The following is a 20735-nucleotide window of genomic DNA, read 5'->3' as shown; positions in this document are numbered from 1 at the left end:
GGCCACAAGGGAAGGCAATTTGTGAACTCAGACTACAATGGGCCTTTGTTAAGGGTATAAAACAATCCTGACATAATTTGGCAGATTGTGGCTGCCTCCCGTGTTAGAAAAGATGAAGAATTAAAAGTGGTGTTTGTGCTGTAAACAGAACAATGGATGCACAGCACAACCTGTTCTATTTCTAGGGTGTTGCATTGTATTCACTTACCTATGCTACTTCATGAATGGTCATTGTATTATTATTATTATTATTATTATTATTATTATTATTATTATTATTATCATCCCGCCTCTCCCTTTGGATTGAGGAAGGGAACAACATTAAGTACAACAATACAACACAAATCAAATGCATAAAGCTGATCAAGAGAGCATATAAAACCGATACAATATTAAAATAACAATCAGGACATCTTAAAATTCTTAAGTTTAAGATTCATCTGGGTAGGCTTGCCGGTAGAGACTAGCCTTTATAGCTGTCTTAAACTCGGAGAGAGTGTTAAGTTAATGAATCTCCTCCGGCAGGGTAGATGGGCAACAAGTGAGCTTAATTGCCATTAATTCTGTAAGATTTATTTTAGCTTCTCAGACGTGTGTCCCATCCTTCCTCCAAGGCATGCTCCTCTCATTTCAGCCTCACCAGAAGGACCCTGTGTGGCAGGCAGGGGATGCCAGCCCAGGTCTCCCTGGTCCACGTCCTACGCTCTTATCACTGCCTCTATTTTTTTTTGCATATCATTCTGATCCCACTGCTAACATTTCCCCCCTTCTCCTTACACCTATGCGCGCGCGCACACACACGCACACACACGCACACACACATATATATCTGCCAACTCACAATGATATTCCATGTGTCTGTCGAAATTATTATTATTATTATTATTATTATTATTATTAATTTATATAGCACCATCAATGTACATGGTGCTGTACAGAGTAAAACAGTAAATAGCAAGACTCTGCCGCATAGGCTTACAATCTAATAAAATCATAGTAAAACAATAAGGAGGGGAAGAGAATGCAAACAGGCACAGGGTAGGGTAAGCAGGCACAGGGTAGGGAAAAACTAACAGTAGAAAGTCCGCAAATTTCATGCCATAACAAATTTGTTCGTCTTTAAGGTGCCACAAGACTCTTTCTTATCTTTGCCTATATCTGATTCCCATTGAAAGAATCACTTTCAATTTTACAATAGCCAGTGACACACTTCTTTCATCTAAAAGCTGAAACAGCACACACTTTCTTTGAAATCAACAAGTACCTTCACTGAAATCCAAGCAGCTTTTAGACACAAACAGAAGCCCAATGAAATGAAACATTAAGCATGCAAAGAAACCATAATTATCCTCCCTAGGATTTTATCAATTAAATGATGAAACGTATCTGCCTAATTTTTCATAATTCACATTTTAAAAGGAAACATTCTCAAGAAATCAGAACTCCCTCTTCCATATAATTCTTGGATTTCTTTCATGAGATTTTGTGGTGGAATAAGAAAAATGGGCAAGAGACAGGCTGGGTTCAAACATAACGCTAACCCATGGTTTATTTAACCCATAGTTTATTACCCTTTCCAGGGTTTGTTTGGCACACAAGTTAACAATCCATGGTTTGTTTTCTCAATCCCTGCGTTATTTGTTTACCTTCTCCTTCATCTGCTTCCTCCCTGTATCCCAAATATCTTTGCGGCCCTATAGAAATGGCATACAGAGTGGCTGGGTTTTTGTTTTGTTTTACCACTCTTGCCTGCCACCTCTTTAGCCTGGCGAAACAACCCATGAACAACCCGTGGTTCTGGGTTCGCACATAGTGACAACCCATGGTTTAAATAACCCAGAATTCATAACTCAACAACAAACCATGGGTTTTATTTCTGGATTGTTTGTGGTTAACAAATGATGAACTTGTTAACACATTACACAACTACCAAGAATTCAACAACCCATGGGTTAAATAAACCATGGGTTAATGTTATATGTGAACCAAGGTATTGCATTGACAGGTTGAAACCTGGTTATCTGTAAAAGGTGATAAGGCAAAAGCCGGTTTTCCCACTCGTTCTTTTATTTATTTATTTATTTATTTATTTTATTACATTTATATACCGCCCCACAGCCGAAGCTCTTTTATCCAGTACTGTTATCTGTAATGAGCAGGACCTCAGGTGTGCTACACAATGGGAAGGAGAGAAAATGGGTAACAAGACCAGAAGAAGAATGGTCAGGGGAACTAACTCCTGCTGCATAGATGAATTTAAAGCTACAGTGTGAGTTTCTGGATTGCAACCTGGCAACCCTAGCAGGACACAGGCAGCTAGAGGGTACGAGCTAGAGAGGTCTGACATTTAGAGAGACTTTATTGTGTATCTTGCAGTAAAAATATCAAAGACAATTAAGACATTTAGCTGCTAAAAAGCTGTTTACAATCACATGCACAAATGAATCATGCCTTACCCCCCCACCCCCCAAAAAGATTTCATAGCAGAACCTCTGTTATCCAAATCTGCTGATTACATGAATGGCCAGCCTGTGCCCTCTCTTACAACTCATTGGGGCATCACCAAGTCAACGTTTTGCTTATTCCAATCCTCTTGGTTTTAGGAGGAGAAAATTAAAATGATGCTTACAGCTGCAGTCTTATGCATTCTTACCTGGGAATACATCCCACTGACCTCTGTGCAACTTACTTAAGTTCTGAAGAGACATGGACACATTACCCATTTAAATTAATGGGGCTTAAAAGTGCCTAACTTTGGCTGGATGATGTCCTTACCCAGCACTTAGAATTCAAAGAACTTCACCATCAGTGGATCATATACATCCTCCCACAGCCTTGTTAATAGAGCCATTGTTATTTCCATTCAACAGATGGAGAATTAAGGGCACTAACATTGCAATCCTAAGCATGTTTACTCAGACATAAGCCTCAGTGTGTTCTATGGTGCTTGCTCCCAGGCACATGTGCATAAGATTGCAGCTAACATATAGTTTTGGGCCAAGCCTGGATTTGAAACCAGATTTAAGCACTCTACCGTACTGACTTCTAGATTTCAGAAATAGCTTTGCTGTAGGGGGTTGCAAATATCCCAGATGCATGTAGCTACTACTCTGTTTTAACATGGATGGTAGACATTAGTATCATCTGTGTGGCAGATTGCTTTTTGAAAACCTGTGAACTCCCCCATCACACAACAATCGTCTTAGGGCCTTGCTAGACGGCAGGTTAGCCCGGTGCGAGGCCCGGGCTCATCCCTGTGCTTCCAAATGATGCACAGAGGATCCCGGGCTCAGGCCCTGGGCTAACTGGCACCACTTTGGGGCGTGTAGATGGGTCCGCCACTTTTCCCGGCTACCGCATTTATGCGCGAATAGCCGGGGAAAGCGGTGGATGGGCCGCAGCGCTCCCACCACCGCCGATGTCCCCGGCTTCCATTGCCCACCGCTACCGAGTCCCCGGTCTGTGATGCCTGGCCAGGGGATATGGCAGCACCGGGCATCACAGGCCGGGGACATGGCAGCACCGGGCAATGGAGGCTAGGGACATCGGTGACGGCAGGAAATAGCAGCTGGGGACATGGGCGGCGGTGGCGGGTAATGGTGGCTGGGGACATCCAGTTGGGAGGATCGGAGGCCAGGGGAGATCGTGGGGGGAGGAAATCGGGGGAAGGGGGGAGCAGGGAACCCATTTTTTTTAAAAAAAAAAACCCTACCTTTTTCAGTGGTGCGCTCCTGCGCACACGGCCCCTTTAAGTACAAATAAAAATGGCAGACACGACGTGGGTTTCCTAGACCCCGTCGCGTCTCACGTGTAGATGGGGCTGACAGGCCACACTACTTCTAGCGCGGCCTGGCCCCTCCTCACCACCGGATTTTACGGTAGGTCTAGCAAAGCCCTTAGTTCATGGGAAGCCAACCTCTGGCCCGTGGGCTGAAGCTGGCCCAGAGGGTGGCCTAATCCAGCCTGCAGAGGATTGGGCACCCTCCATGGGCCCTGCTCCCAGCCCTCTCCAAGCCCCACCCCTATCCCGGCAAAGGGCCGAGTTCCTTCTTGTGCCGCTCGCTCCCCAATTGGGACTAGCAGAGCAGGAGGGGACTTAGCTGGCACTTGTAGGAGCTGATTTCTGCAAGCACCAGCTTAGTCTCTTTCTCCATGGGAGAAAAGCCACAGAGTTTCATACCTCTCTCTGCATGGAGAAGGTGGGGGAAGGAAAATAGGGACTCAGTGATGTCATGGGGACGCCTGTCCCCATGACATCATCCAGCCACTGGCTTGGACTGGGGGAGAGGCAATTGATCCCTAAACCAAATTAGGTCCCCCCGCCACCGGCATAAATGATTCGTGTTTTCTCTTTCTTTGTTACTTACCCAAACTTGGTCTCCTCTGTCAGCCTGTTCCTTATAATCACAGACACATACAAGATTAATCCAACAACAACAACTCCACATATAAAGCCAAGGACTATTATAATTGAATCTGTGTTTCCAGATGCTGCAGTTGACGAAGGTGCAGTCGATATCAAACCTAGAACAATAAGACAAGTTACAGAGAAAAGAGACCACCATCTTCATATAGTTCGGGGGCGAGGGGCAGTGCTGCTGCTTATACACAGATTTAGACTAACATTTCTTACATTTGTAGATCGATATATTCTGAACTGTTCTGAGAAATGTTAGAATAGCCCCTATCATTTGAGCTGGAAGAAGCAAAATGGACCACTACCACAGCAGAACACCATGATTTGGGGAGGACAAGGAAGCGACTCAGTGGGCTGGTTTGCATGATCAAATAAGCTACAGTGGCTTATTTAAGTCATGGTGGGCTGCGGTGCAGGATGGCAGCCATTTTGAATATTCAAACCACAACTGTGGCTTGTTGTGTCATCCGAACTTGGTGTGGGTGGGCTGTGCAAGGGTTAAACAACCATTGCAGAACCATGGCTTGTTTTAGGGTTGTGTGAGGGTTATTTAACTCTTGCGTGCACGCACACACACACACACACACACCACCAGGTTTGGATGACACAACAAGCCATGGTTACAACTTGAATATTCAAAAGCTACCCGGCACATGGTGCTGCAACCCACTATGGCTTATTTTTACCACGTTGAACCCTGGTGATCATTCGAACCAGGTCAATAACTTACTTTGCATAACTATTAATCCAGATTGTCCATAAAACACAGTGCAATGCATGACAAGTGATCTTGCTTCAAACCAACTGGCTCATCACAAGCCACACTTTATCATCAAACATGGCTCTTAGGAGGAAGCATAGCACAACGAGGTGTTCAGATGCTTCCTTATCTTGCTCCCTCCAAATTCCAACCCTGACCCCCAGATTTAAATTATTCTATTTTACCTTATCCTGGTTATGAAGTAGCACTGATGCATTTACTTTTTGCTATTCTTCCAGTTTGTAATTCTAGAATTTGTACAGACTGCTGCGGTGGCAGCCTAAATGCGTGGCTTGACAGTCTTTTTTTTAAAAGCACTTTTACAATGTTTGAAACCTACTGTAAAAACATCATGAATGCGTGCATGATAAGTACTTGTTCCAAAATCTAATCATCAAAGTATCCAGGAAAAGACAAAAGGAGGAGGAGGAGGAGGAGGAGAAGTTGAAATGGACTAGGAATCCATCAATTCCATCTCAATACTGCAACAAAGCTGTCTACAGAGCTGGAAGGAGGAAAACGTATCAATTTGAGATCTTTCCCCATGAAAAATTATATGTGCGTAGACTCTGGAGCGACACTATGTTTCGGTAGGAGTGATTGCGTTTGGAAGGGGGGACATGTAACTCTTTCCCCACCCACAATTTCAATCTCCAAACACTTCATTACTCCCATGGAATTCCAGAGGGATCTGGACTGGATGGTTCCTTCCAGCTTCTGCATTTATTCAGCGTAATTCATATCCTTACATTCTTCTGACTCACCATTCCCTGGAATAAAAATTCCTACAGGATCACTGAATGGCCCAACTCCACCTTTCGTGACTGCAGCGACTCGCACCGTGCAGGTGGCATTAGTGGCCACAATCGGAATGTGGATGACACTGGTATCTTTGCTGGTGTGAAAGGAGAGATTCCGCTGCAAGGGGAAAAAATGCAAAAGAATTCGTGGGGAAACCTTCTTCATGTGAGACCCATTAAATGGGGTCCCAAAGCATCGTTGGGCACATTTGAAATTTCGAGAGAGCTGTGGGTGCTCTCAGAAAATGGCTGCTATGGGGAGAGTGTGCCCATTCCTAAAATGGCTGCCATGGTGGACATGGCAAATTGATGAGATTAAAAGAAAAGCAACTTGCCTAAAAACCTAACAAGGCAGATGTGTAATTTGAGCTTCAAATGGCAAAACTACTCTTTTGAACCAAATAAAATGGTTCTGGAGATCAGAACCACGTTGTCTACCAGTTGTTATGTTTTATTTATTTATTTATTTTTAAAAAACGTAGGAAATAACATAAAAACCAAGAAGGGGCAGTAAACCTGGCAGGTGACAAGAAAGGCGTTTCAGTAATTAGCTGAAAATCCAAGATTCATGGCCAGCTCATAGGTTTCTAGATTACATTCCATGCTTATCTGTCTATAGTAACGGAGAGGCATTAAAGCCAAGAAAACAACCATCTATTTATGGAGAATGGTCGTCTCAGCAAAGATAGTACTTCAAGCACCAGCAGGGAACAATGAAGTAGCTGACAAGCATTTCTTTTTAAATCCTTTTTACTGCTGAAGTCAGAAGTCGACATAAATTTTACTCAGTTGTACAAGCTGCTAGCTGCGGTCCAGCAGAACTAGTCATTACAAATCTGTCTGCCTACTGGTAAAGCCAAAAAATCAAGACAAAATAATCATCATAACGAAAAGAAAAGGCAGATTGCTCTGAGAAAACAGAGGATGTGAAGTTTGTAAAATTCTCCCCTCCTCTGCTCCTCCACTTCTGACTTTACAACGCCACAGGAATTGTTCCAGATCTGGTTTTGCTCCCATGTTGTGATTCCTGATTGCCTGGGATCACTATTCCAAGGAGGTAGTGCAATTAAAAACAAAAAACAAAAACAAAGATTACAACCAGTAGTTGAAAGAGACAAAGAAGAGGTACAAAAAGTTGGGGTGATGGGGAACATTTCAGGGGCAACGAAAATGACAACCAATATAACATAAAAAATGTTTGTCCATGAACATACAGTCCAAATATTAGGGTGCAATCCTATCTCCACTTGCCTGAGAGTAAGCCGAACTGAGTAAAACTGGACTTTTGAGTAAACCAGCAAAGGATTGCTTGTTTACTCATATTCCTAAGCATTTACTATTGATCTGGATATCACCAGTGTTTAATGCGGCATTGCCATCAATGAAAATTTTAATTGGACAACTAGCCATTCCCTTAGCACCCGTGTTATGTAGTTATACGTGTGTGAATCATTCACAAGGGACATGCAGGTTGTGTTCTTTTCATCCTTGGAGCAAGGATTCCTCCAGCAATGAAATGGGCATTTGGGAAGACAAATAGCATCACACAGGAGCGATGCTAATTGCTTTAACAAGCCTAATTAACACAGCATCATCTCAACCAGATATGGAAGCATTTCCCAAACTAGTGCTCTCCAGCTGTGTTGGACTACAAGTCCTAGCATTCCCCAGCCAGCCACGTTGGGAGTTGCAAGTCCAATACAACTGGAGAGCACCTGGATGGAGAAGGCTGAGATATGGAGCATCATCACACAGGGGGAAATCGTGTTTCCTCACCGTTGCTTCTCCGCCTCCACTTCTGTCCTTCATTACTTCCTCTCTCTTCCCGGATGGGAAAGAGGAAGTAAACAAAGACCACATGTCCCACTCAGGGGCCATTTTGATCGTGCTGCTTTTCCTGCAGACAGCAGGAGATCACGGCACATTCTGTTTTTTAAAAAAGCCAGATTTTTTTGGGGGGGGGGTCTATTTTGCAACAGAAAAATGTGCAGAAGGCGTGGGAGGCACAGGGGAGGCAGATGTTATTGTCTAAAGGATGTGCACACATCCATAAGTGGGCAGTAGCGAGCGTGCGATAAAACACTCGTCTGATGAACCTCCCTGGTTCCACTGGATAACAGATTTGAAACGAGATAGGCTATTTCCCATAAATTCACTGTCATTTCCTGGAGAGCCAATGAGTCAGCTAAATTGCCGGGAGAACTATCGGTCCTGCTTCCTAGCGAATTAACATCCCAAACTCTGTAAGATCTGTGACTCACAGTGCAGCTGGCAAGTTGGTATGTAATGTTCAATAGCTTAGTAGGGCACCGTGTTGAAGTAGCGTAGCTTGAACTGACTAAGCCAGTATAAAAAAAATCCTGTGTAAACAGGAACTAAACCCTCACCACAACGATAAAACCATTAAGGCTGCCAGCTTTTTATATATATACCACACTTCAAAATGGGTAGGTAGTTCGCAAAGCTGTAACAAAGGAGAAATTGGTAACTAATTAAAATAGGGTAAAGTGTGTTGGAATAATGGTGCTCATGGGTCACGTCAAGTCATATCTATTGATATACTCCTTTTCTGTAATTACTGTACTCACTGTGGCCGCCTAACAGATAAGAATAGCAGTTAAAAAGACTTCTACAGTGCTGTAAGTTATGTTCAGTGGGACTTACTCACAGGAATGTGTGTACAAGGTTGCGCCCTAAGGTGTTTTTCATATGTTATAATACAGATCAGGTGTAGGCAACAAGGTGCCCTCCAGACATGTTAGACTACAATTCCCAGAAGCCCCAGCCAACATGGCCAATAGTCATGGGTTATGGGAGTTATAGTCTAGAACATCTGGAGGACACCAGGTTCCTATCCCTGATATAGATTTTATAAACTATCTCTTGATTTGCACCAGCTTACATACATCTCTAATACCTAAAATATACACGATGCTGTAAATATAGCTAGCAGCTACTTCTTTCTTTCTTATTTATCCTATAGTAAACTGAGGGCTCCTGATCCAGATTGTGACCCTAGTAAGGGGAGTAGGAGGCCTTTAAGCTGTTGCCCCTGTTGTGGTCCCAATCCATCCCTGTATCTTCCATTGTCAAAAAGTAATTAAATAAAACAAATGGGTTCCTTTTGGGAAATGAGCATTAAAGGCATGATGGCCCTGATCCAGACAGGACCAAAGCAGGGGGAGGGGATGTTAAAGCCCCCTATCCCCACACTAGTGTACAAATCCATATCAAAGAACACTGTGCTAGGTTGAGAGACAGAGGCCGTTTCTACAGCTGCCTTTTTTCCAGGGATCATCCCTGTGCATGCAAATGACACATAGAGGATCCTGGGAGCAGGCAGTAACGATACCTCCATTGTCCTGGGATAATCCTTAGGTATAGAAAGGGAGAAAGAGAGAGAGAGAGAGAGAGAACTAGCTACATCTTAAAGTAGTTTGGCCCTATGTCATGTCTAAAAGATCCCTCCAATTGCTAGAAGCCACTTGTCCTTTGAAAGGCTTTATTAAGAACTTTTGGCCAGGCAAGTGATTTTCCATCCAACTTAGGAATGTTAAAACAAAGAATAGAGGCCATTAAATTACATCCTTGAACAGGGCCAGCCCTACCATTAGACAGAGTGAGGCAGCCACCTTGGGTGATGGATTCGAGTGATGGGGTTAGATGAGGAGTCGTGTGTGCCACATGGCCTGGCCTGTGTCCCCTAAGCTAGCCTGCTGCTCTTAGGTGCCGTGCAGGATTCTATCCCGTCACCAGGGTTGAAGCAAGATACTGTTTGTTTTATACTTTGAATGGTTTTAGTTTTTGTGAACCACCCAGGGAGCTTCAGCTATTGGGCGGTATAAAAATGCAATAAATAAATAAATAACCGCCAGTCCTTCTCTACATGGAACGGGCAGGAGGTTCCAATGCATCTTTTGTCTCAGGCACAAAATGTTTTGGGACAGCCCTGACTTAGAACTTAAAAAGCACATATAAAGTCTGAACAGCCTAGATCTAAACGTTTTGACATCCCATGTTTTACTAGGGAAGCAGCACATAGATTTACGTCTTCCCTGCAAGGATGAGCCTTTAGCCTGCTGTCTGTCGCATAAGTTGATGAGTTAGCGTCTCTACCCCATACCAGTCACAAGATCATATTACTTCGCTGATTTCTAAATAGTAAGCACATGTATATAAAAAAAGGGAACAGAAAACTCAAGTCCCATAGAAAACAAACATGGATGAATCACCGTTTTTCCCCCATACCGTGGGATTTTAAAACACACACATTTAAACTGCAATCCTAAATGCATTTACGTAAGAGTAAGCCTCACTGAACTCAATGGTTTTGAGTTCAGCGAGGCTTACTGAGTAGACCTGCGCAGGATTGTGCTGTGAAGGGTGCAATTTCTTTTCTGTGTCTCAAACTCTGGCCTAAAAATGTCAATCCAATGTAAATAAAATCAAAGCAACCAAAGCAATCAAAACAACACATGTTTAGGAGGTCATGTCTTTCACAAGGGCCAGTTTCTTGTTTTTTGCTTCCCCATTAGATTTGTTTCACAGTTGTTCTGAAACATACACACAAACACACACGATGGATACCACAGCAAAGACCTAGGGCCAAAGCAAATACTACATCACATTATTGTTTACTCTAATATCATTGCAAGGCCCCCTATCCAGATCAGGACTCCAGCGTGGAAGATGTTGGGTTGGGCAACCTCCCCCTCCCCTGTTGGGGTTCCAGTCCAGGTGAAGGACCCCCACATCTGCAATTTATAGTGCAAAATAGTGATCCATTTGCTTTAATGGATCAGGGGCTCTGAGCTCACACTAGAGTAAAAAAGGAATGAAAGAGGTTACTGCTTGCAATGCCATTAACAAAATGTCTGCTTTGGCCCTAATGCTGATCTGGAAGGGTTAAGTGAACCTCGATCTGAATAAGACTCCCAGCTGGCCAAGGTCTACAAGTACAACCAGCTTTATATTATATTCTGAAAAGCTCCATCACACAAAAGCACACACACAAAAGGCTTCAGAGAATTAGATCACAGGGTCTTTCCAAATGTTCCTTTTGGCTGCAAGCAGCTCAAGATCTCGGGCACAATTCCTCTTTCATTCATAAGGCTGAGTATATGCAGCAAATGCAGAGCCTGCATTCATACAGGAGAGGTTGACGATAGCGTCAAAAGGACCCGCAAACTTCCATGAGTGGCCAGTCACGAGCGTGCCTGATTTCGCTCATGTCAAGAACCCCTAAATGTGATGTCACAGACGTGACTTTAAACATGGAACAACTTTAATTATGCAGAAAGAGGGAGGTGAGTGTTTCCGATTTTAAATTCAGAATTGGTGTGCGGGTGAGGAGTGCAGAACCTTTCCTTCAAGCCATGACTTGTACCCCTGCAACTTCTCACCCTGAGCACTCGTCTCCTCAGCCAAGCTCAAGTGACCTTCGTTGGAAGAAAATCACCTAGAGCTCGTCCACACGGGCGCTTTGCCCCTGGATTGCTTCGGAGTGGCGGCAGGTGATCTACATGACGCAGCCGCTACTCCGAATCAATCCAGGGGCGAAGCCCCAAATCTCCGCACTAAAGAACTTTTTTAGATTGGAATAAGGCTCCACACCTCTGCGGAGCCTTGTTAAGGAAAAATAAACAAAATTTAAAGGGTGTATGTGTGGAAATCCCGCCAGGGAGGGAGCACCCCATTCCTCTCCTCTTTGTTTCCCCCCTCCCAGTTAGCTGTAAATGCGATCCTTTGCATTTACAGCTAATCCCCCCAAAACCACATCAGCCCCATTTTCTCATTAAACCCCCCACTAACTAGCATGGATGCTCTCAGGCGCCCCCAGACTAGCTTCATGAGCGCTCGGGTGGGCGGGTGCAGTGGTGGCACCTGGGAACCCTCAACTGTGCTCCTTCCCATGTAGACGCTGGGGAGGCATTATCGAAGTCGTATAGACGAGGGCCTACAGAGAAGATGGTCAGTAAGGTACGGGGAAGGTGCTTCACTTCTTAATTGTGTCTCCCTTTTGATTTAAAAATCTTATCTTCAACACCCCTCTTTCAAGGTGAGTTCCAGGTTTAAAACATACTTACTGCCACCGTCATGCCCAGTTCAAGCCTTAATGGGAAACACTGGCCATAGATCAGCGGTTGAGCAGATGTATTGCACACAGAAGATCCAATCCTGGTATTTCCCATTAAAAGGATCAAGTAACAGGTAATGGGAAATACACTATCCCAGTGAGACTCACCACACAGGAGAAAATTGCGTTTGCTTACCGTTGCTTCTCCGCCCCCCGCGTTTGTCCCTCATTACTTCCTCTTTTGAAACAGGAAGTAAACAATGTGCACGTAGCCCATTCAGTGGGCCATTTGACCCCGCTGCTTCTCCTGAACACAGCAGGAGACAGCAGCAACTTCTGTCTTTAAAAAATAAGTCGGACTTACTAGGGATTTTTTTGTCACGCGAAGAAGGCTAGAAAAGTGTGGGAGGCGCACAGGAGGCAGACGACATCATGAGAGGGCCCCGCAAAAATCTGTGAGTGCCCAGTAACGAGCGTGCAATAAAATGCTTGTCTGATGGAGCTCTGAGACCCTGGGCTAGATACATAAATAATCTGACCTGGTTAAGTCAGCTTCATATGTTTATAAAGGGTATTCTTTATGTTACTTATGAAAACAACTAGAATTTCAGACTGTAAACACTTCTAAAATACTAATACTTTCAATAAAGCTTTGTGGATCATTAATTCCACCAAAGGAGTTTTCCACTAACTTTTCAAATGCCTAATAGAAAACAAACTTTTTCCCAATCGACACATCCATGCAAAGTTAAAAGCTGGGGTTGGGTGGTGGGTTTTTTTTGAGAAATAGTCGGAGGAAAAGTCTTTTGGTGGGATTAACAATCTATAAGGTGTTGCAAGAAAATGCATATATCTCTGCCCAGTTTACTTGAAATAAAGTAAAACTTGGGTAAAACTTGCATTTAGTTCGGTTAACCATTTTCGCTCAGGTGAATAATTCCCCTGTACTTACAGACAACTCTGAACTCTGCCACACATGGGAGATGTTGAAGGCTTGAAGTTCACCGTTCATCTGTGCTGCAGGAGGCTTTATCCACGTGACTATCACAGAGGAGCTGGACTCATTGATTGAGAGTCTGATATTTCCAGGGGGGGCAGAGGGAGCTTGAAAACAAAACATGTGCACAAACAACAAGGGCGGGTCAATTTCGTTGGTGTTGCTGTGGGGGGAGGCAAATATGTAGCTTTTTAAAAAAACAAGACAATGGGAAAGTTAAAAGGAAGAGAAGACATCCCAAATACAAAGAGGGTATTCCCCTATGCCCCCCCTCTAAAACTCATTACCCCTAAAATGTCCACCACCCATGAACAACAATGCAATGGTTGTATTTAGTTTCCCCATTTTTCATTTAATTAAGGAAGACGTGCGCTGCTGAGTTTGTGGGGAGGGGACAGCATGTATCATTAAAAGAATTAAAGATAAAAACAAATAGATCACAAGATAGTGAGGCATGGGGTGTGCAGCCTTGTTGGGATTTTCTACTCTTTTAGAAGTTTTTATACATTGCTTGAGTGACAAAGCTGGCAAATAATCATAAGAAGATTATTTATCTAGTCCAGCATTCTGTTCATACAGTGGCCAGACAGCCACTTACTAATCTACTAACAAAGTAGTGCAGGCATGGGAACAGGAGGGGAGGGGCATTGCTCACCACCAATGACGTCATTGGCACTGTCCAATTGGTACCCATGATATCCATGCGACTACATTCCATGTAACAGCCATTATCCTAATTGATGTGCTCCTAGGTGGAATGGATGGATAGATGGGGGAAGTCTCATTTCCCCACTGACCTAATATTGCAGCTTGAGTGATAGTTGGGATTTCCTCCTGCCTTGAGTAAAAGGAGTTTGGACCCTGGTGTCACAAATTAGTAAAATATTGTGCAATTACTACATATTAAAACATCTAGAAAGGTCTCAAATCATCGCACTGTGGTACAAAATAGGATATGATTTGCAATATACTGATATAGTATTAAGAATGGGCATATGATTGGATTCTTCTTGAATCTAGTGCTGTAAAAACAGGACAGAGCTCCAAAATGGCTATCCTAAAGGGATAATGTAACACAGTGAATACATTGGGCTTGTTCAGGTGGCATGCTAAGCCATGGTCAAGCCGCTAACCTTTTTGCAGCAAATGGTTAGTGAGCATGTTTAAACCATGGTTACGTAGCCACTATGGTGAGGAACGGTTCACATGACATGTTTAGTTCAAAAGGCTTAACCACTATGGCTTAGTGTGTTGTCTGAACAGGGTTACTGTTGGATTTTGGCTGGGTTCAACCCCCCACTCAGCCATAAAGCTCTTTGGATGACCTTTAGCTAGTCTACCAGTAGATCCTGATTTACATTCTGCCCAGCAATGCTGTACTGTCTGTCTGTTTTACTTACCTCCTTCTGTTGTGCTGGCCATAACCCAAGGACTGAAGCCAGACCATCCTACTTCATTCAGACAAGAAACACGGATGTTGTAATCCTTCAAAGCAAACAAATTCTGGATACGGTACAGATGAGGTGGTGTGGAAGTGTTAAAAATCATCGCAGAAACATTACTTGGTGCAAAAACATCCTTCACCTGAAATGAAAATCAAACTGTTAAATAAAGCTGATTAAGCAATGCTTTCTGACACTATTTATTTACAATATTTATATACCACTCCCTATCCAAAGATTTTGGAGCAGTGAACAAATAGAATAAAAACAGAATAAAAACACCATTAAAGAAAGCTTCCTGGAACAACAACTTTTTCAGGAGGCACCGAAAGCAATACAACTTTGGAGCCTGCCTGACCTCCAAAGGAAGGGAATTCCATAGAAAGGAGGCCACCACACTGAAAGCTCTTCGCCTGGTGGACTCCAATCGGACCACAGGTCCATGTAGAACCACCAGGAACATGTCCTCAGATGACCGGCCAGGTAGGTAAGGGAGAAGGCGCTCTCTCAGGTATCCTGGCCCCAAGTTGTTTAGGGCTTTGCACACTAGTACAAGAATTTTAAACTTGACCTGATAGCGAATAGGCATTACAGGCATTTGAGACAGCAGGCCTGTCAATAGCCCTGCTTAATTTGCAAGAAGAGAGGTGACGAGCTAGCTAGGAAGCTTCCACTCCTAATCACAGATATTAATCCTGACAAATTGCTCTCTGCACATGCTCTGCAGCACTATCATCTCCTCTAGGCATTACATCAAATGTCTATTTTGAGAGAGAAAGAGAGAGAGTTAGTTAGAGTTAGTTTAGGAGCTAATGCAAGCTTCAGAAACACATTTTGAACCCACCCCGCCATCTCACATTAAAGTCTTTGTAAAGGGAAACAAATGGCTAGAACTGCTTTCCCTTTCAATGTTAACTGCCCCTTTTAAAATATCCACAGTACTCTGTTAGAACATAGCACAGTACATAGTTAAATTATGGAACTCACTACCACAGGATGTAGTGATGGCCACCCATTTGGATGGCTTTAAAAGGGGGTTGGATAAATTCCTGAAGGCGAAGGCTATCAATGGCTACTAGCCCTGATGGTTGTGTGCTACTTCCAGTATCTGAGGCAGTAAGCCTGTGTGTACAAGTCACTGGGGAACAAGGGTGGGAGGGTGCTGTACCATGTCCTGCTTGTGGGTCCTTGGTCGACAGCTGGCTGGCTACTGTGTGAACAGAGTGATGGACTAGATGGACCCTTGGTCTGATCCAGCAGGGCTCTTCTTATGTTCTTATGAGTCAGAAATATTCAAAAATGAGATTAGAAGTTTAATTAAAAAGTGTCATTTCAGTGAATGCTGGGTAGTGGGCATTTATTGGATCCACATATGCTGTCGTTGTGAAAGTAGAGTTGTGCTTTGGGGCTAATTAGATCTCGTCCCTGGGCGAAGAACCTTTGTCTAACAAAGGGACATGAAAATCTTTGAAGCTATCCGCCCCAAAGCTTTCAGAACTCTTGGGACAGAGCGCCTCCACAAGTCTCATTCTGTGATTATTACTTTTTAGGGTCTTAAAAATAATAAGAAACAAAATACAGTCAGCAAGGCTGCAATTTGAAGGTGAACGTAAGAGGAGAGGGCCTTCTGAGCCCTTTCCCTTCAGGGAGTTTTCCAGCTGAAATTCTCCTCCTGCTGCTTTTGCAAAAAGCATCTGGGTGGTGTGGGTGTGTGATAATCGTCCTCTCTGTTTTCAGTGTTCTGGCTGGGTCTATTGCTTGTGGAGCCAAAATGGCAATACCCACTCACAAACGGGAGGTATCAGGAGGTCTGGGTGAATTCCAAGTTTGCAGAAATACAGGATTTTTTTAGAAAAACAAACGGGGGAGGGAATACCAAAAGCAGCCCACTTGGAAGCTACCTTAAAAGCTGTGCAAAGGCAGGCTCTACATTCTTGAAATAAACAATGACTGAGCTTACCCACTGGCTACATAATGCTGATAGACTGGAGAGACGGAGACAGTAAACCAGGGTGGGAAGGGGAATGCAATGGAGCATTGTGGAAGAGGGCATGGTTGGCTGGCCTAGAACCCTGGGCAGGATCTACACTACTGCTTTAAAGCGCTTTATAACAGTTTTGACAACTGTTGGGACCCAGGACACACTCCATATACAGTTGTCAAAACTGTTATAAAGCACTTTAAAGCAGTAGTGTAGATCCGGCCCACTGCAACATTTTGTTACAGATCCCGCTTGTTACCCTTTATTTATTTATTACATTTTTATACCGCCCGATATCTGAAGCTCTCTGGGCGGTTCACAAAAATTAAAACCATGAAAAGCATAATAGAACAAACAACAGTCTAAAAACACAAATACAAAATAAAAAGCACAACCAGGATAAAACCACACAGCAGAAATTGATATAGATTAAAATATGGAATTAAACAGCAAAGTTTAAATTTAAGTTAAATTAGGTGTTAAAATACTGAGAAAATAAAAAGCTTTCCCTTTTAACTGTTCAAAGTGATATACACCCCTTTCTATCCTCATAACCCTGAAAGGTGAAGTGGGACTAACCCAAGGTCACCCATCCAGCACACTTCATGGTTAAGGGGAAATTTGAATTTAGGATCACCATGCCACATTAACAGCACAAACCACTGTATGCCTACTCAGAGGTATGACCCATTCAATTCAATGTGATTTCAAGAACATAGACCCTGCCTTTGCACACTTTTTAAGGTAGCTTTACAGATCAATAAAAACAGTTTATAAGAACTTTGTACACAAGCTAAAACTAAAATGGCTGCCAGTCCAGGTCCGGGCCCGCTTCAAAATGCTGGTATTAACATTTAAAGCCCTAAACGGCTTGGGGCCAGGCTATCTGAAGGAACACCTCCTCCCATATGTACCTGCCCGGACCCTAAGGTCATCCTCAGGGGTCCTTCTCCGCGAACCCCTGCCAAAGGAAGTGAGGCAGGTGGCTACCAGGAGGAGGGCCTTCTCTGCTGTGGCACCCCGGCTGTGGAATGAGCTCCCTAAGGAAGTTCGCTTGGCACCTACGTACATTATATGCTTTTAGATGCCAGGTGAAGACCTTTTTATTCTCCCAGCATTTTAACAGTTTATAAATAAATTTTAACTTGGTGTTAAAGTTTAACTTGGTGAAACCTGGGGAGAGGCTGGCAGGCTGGATGTGGAAACCCACGGGCCAGAGATTCCCCATGCCTGTGCTAAGCCTTCAAAATACTGCGCCCTGCTAGACAGGAAAGCAAAACGTTCCTCGATGCTAACAGATGCTTTGGCAAGCAAATACATGAATGTAATCATAACCAGCTGTTCCTATTTTTGGATTATTTCAGTTGTAAGAAAGTCATACACCTCTTTCTGCCTCTGGCATTCCAAAGGAGGCAAAACAGAGGAGGCCGAGGTCCAGGCAAAGGATCCAAACCGCACAACTGTTTAAAAAAACATCAACAGTGCAGTAATTTTGGCTTGTGTTGTGAGCATCAGAGTTCTAACAGCTGAGTCGCTTTGGAGGTTTCATACACTTTCTAATTCAGAAGATCCATTCCTGTGTGTATCACTGTATATGTAAAGCGGCCAATATAAAATATGAAATCATAGGACTCTCCGGCTTATTTCCGGAGTTTCAAAAAGAATGCAGTGTCGAATACCAGTGATGTGATAGCATCCGGAAAGGAAAGGCATCTATGCCTGTTCCTGATCCACCCACCATAGCACATAGAAGCCGATTATTCAAAATTGCCAAAAGGTGTTGCTTAAATTGACACTGTGGACATAAGAAATTGGACATTCAATAGCCAGGCTATTTAGATCTCCGTGGCAGCTCTTTTCTCAGACTTTCATTTAGGTGCAAAAAGGGCAGGAAGGTATGTATGAGAAATGAGATATGGGAAAGTTTGCCCTGACCTTTCTTATGAATGAGTCCCAGTTACAGGAAATCCTCATGCTGTCTGGCTGTTGACATGAAAGGGCACTTCCACGGCTGTGCGAAGCAATTATTTTAAAATATTGGATGATCACAAAGGGCTACACAGGCACCAAAATGCCTTCAGCCAAACTGCCCCTGCCAGTGACCCCTTTTCTCCTCAAGAAAAGCTGCTACAGGAGGGGGACAATTTTGGGCAGAAAAGTGGGAGGGGCGTTTTGCTGCTTCCCCCCCCTTTTTTGCATCCATCATTTCCCTTTGTTATTTATTTATTTATTTATTTAATTTAATTTAAATAACACCATCAATGTGCATGGTACTGTACATAGTAAAAGAATAAAACAGCAACACCTTGCCACACAGGCTTACATTCTAATAAGTTCATAATAAAACAATAAGAGAGGGAAGGGAACACACCAAATAGGCACAGGGGACAATAAAACTAACAGTGTGAAAATAAGAACAAATTCAAGTTCTAAAAGCTGTAGAAAAAAGAAATGTACCTTAACAAACATGTGTTTGGAGCTTGTGGGAGAGGGGCAATATAGAGAACGAAACCAATGGGGGATGTGGAAAGGGTGAAGCACCCCTTCCCCTGCCACTGCGTTTTCCACTCAAAATTGTCTTCCCCTGGGGGTTGTCTATACATGGGGAAAACTCGTGTATAGCAGTGGCTGTGGATCTGCGCCACGTTGGTTAGATGATGCAAGTGCAGCTTCGCAGCCACTGTGGGACTTTCCCATGATGCGATTTGAAAAAGTCAGGGACGTCACTCCGGGGCCAATCTGGGGTCAACCCAAGGGTGGAGCTTGGTGGAAGGTGACCAGTGATTGGTCACCTTCCATCAGGAAGAGAACGTGGGCGGAAATGGAAAGTGCAGTGTTGAAGAGGGAAGTGGCGCCTACTCAGTGCCATGAAGACAGCCCCCTGGATTATTATTATTACTGACACATTTTTCAGGTACCATACAAATAAAATAGAATAATAATGCAATAAATGTGAGATGTATCTGCACTGTGCTCTTTAGAGGAAGGATGGGCTAAAACTGCAACACCTAAATAATTCAAGCATCCTTATGATCTCAATATAATATGTGCGGAATAAGGAGGATGGTGTTGCTCCTCCTCTTTCCTCCCCCAAACAAAATAAATACACAAGCTAAATCTCCTTGCTTCAGCATTAATAAGATATATTATGGGCTGAATCCAGATGTAGGGTGCTTACACCCTGCTTATATGGTGTCATCGCCCAAACTCATTCACAGAATTTTACAGGGGATCCACCGGGCTGTCTAAATGCCCAGAATGCCCCAGGGTGGCTGTGCAGTGGAGTGGTGAGAAAAAAGGCGGGGACTTACCCCAACTTTTTTCTCCGGAGAGAGGCAAGGACGGCGCATCCACTGTCTAAGCCTCATTCTGGAATCGTAGCTGAGGCATGGCTGGGTGGATGGCAACTCCTGATTGGTTGCCGTTCACCTGGGCAGAGGACATGATCAGCACCAGAAACCCCACGCTTTCACTGTGGTGTCAAGATTAGCCGCCACCCGCCCTGCAGCAGCAAAAATGCGGAGTTTTGGATCATCATGGTGGCAACCTGCCGCTATAGGTAGTCCCCAGATGTCATCACCTGCCTCTCGTAACCCTCCCATGTTTCTCCGCTCTTTCCTTCATCTTTTCTCTTACCACAGAAAATCCATTAAGGAGAAATCGCTGCACAATGCTTTCTAATTAGGAGTGCTAGGAGCCCTCTGTCTGGAAGCACCCCTAGTCATAGTAAGAATAAATTCACTGAAAATCAACAGAACTTAATTAAGACATGGCTGCAATTCTTCACATCGGCTGCCTAAATCCCCTAGAAGTCAATGGGATTCAAGGAGTGCAACTGTGCATAGAATTGCAGCCCACACCTCAAGGAATTTCAGATGTACAAACAATTATTGTTGAAGCAAGCAGCTTCAGGGCAACCAAGAAAGCTTCCAGCCAGAAATAAAAATGATTTGGCCATGCTCCAGCATTAGACAGTTCTGTTCCCTTGACGTGGTTTGGCCAAAGGGTAGCAAGATAAAATGTATACTGTGGTACTGTGAAATACGTCATGCAGCCAGTGCCTGACCTCGTGGAATGGTGGATAATTTCTGGTTATTTGCAATTTACAGAGCGTTTCCTTGTTGGATGAACTACACAGTAAACTCCTTTGACAGTATAAATGATTAGACAGGGATTCATGAAGGATGGAATCTAAAATCAAGCGTTACTAAACAAGCTGGCTGGGATATTAAACAATCACACCAGCTGTGCTGCTTTTTCAC

At 43.7% G+C, this 20735-nt stretch overlaps 1 protein-coding gene across 2 annotated transcripts in view; it reads right to left on the bottom strand.

The window, feature by feature from the left end:
• The window catches only part of MERTK (MER proto-oncogene, tyrosine kinase), a 79253-nt gene that overhangs the window by 24133 nt on the left and 34385 nt on the right, over positions 1–20735 (bottom strand). Inside the window, exons 7-10 of one of the 2 annotated variants that reach the window (XM_063123922.1) lie at positions 14451–14634; positions 13006–13157; positions 5942–6095; positions 4368–4524 (exon numbers count right to left, since the gene is read on the bottom strand). In XM_063123922.1, coding sequence (XP_062979992.1) covers positions 4368–4524; positions 5942–6095; positions 13006–13157; positions 14451–14634 — 647 coding nt within the window. The remainder of the gene's footprint in view (positions 1–4367; positions 4525–5941; positions 6096–13005; positions 13158–14450; positions 14635–20735) is intronic. The other variant, XM_063123924.1, reaches the window with a different exon arrangement.

The sequence above is a fragment of the Elgaria multicarinata genome, chromosome 4 (assembly GCF_023053635.1).
Source record: "Elgaria multicarinata webbii isolate HBS135686 ecotype San Diego chromosome 4, rElgMul1.1.pri, whole genome shotgun sequence".
Taxonomy (NCBI): domain Eukaryota; kingdom Metazoa; phylum Chordata; class Lepidosauria; order Squamata; family Anguidae; genus Elgaria; species Elgaria multicarinata.
The sequence above is the reverse complement of the archived record's forward strand: the minus strand, read 5'-3'. Positions and strand labels throughout refer to the sequence as shown.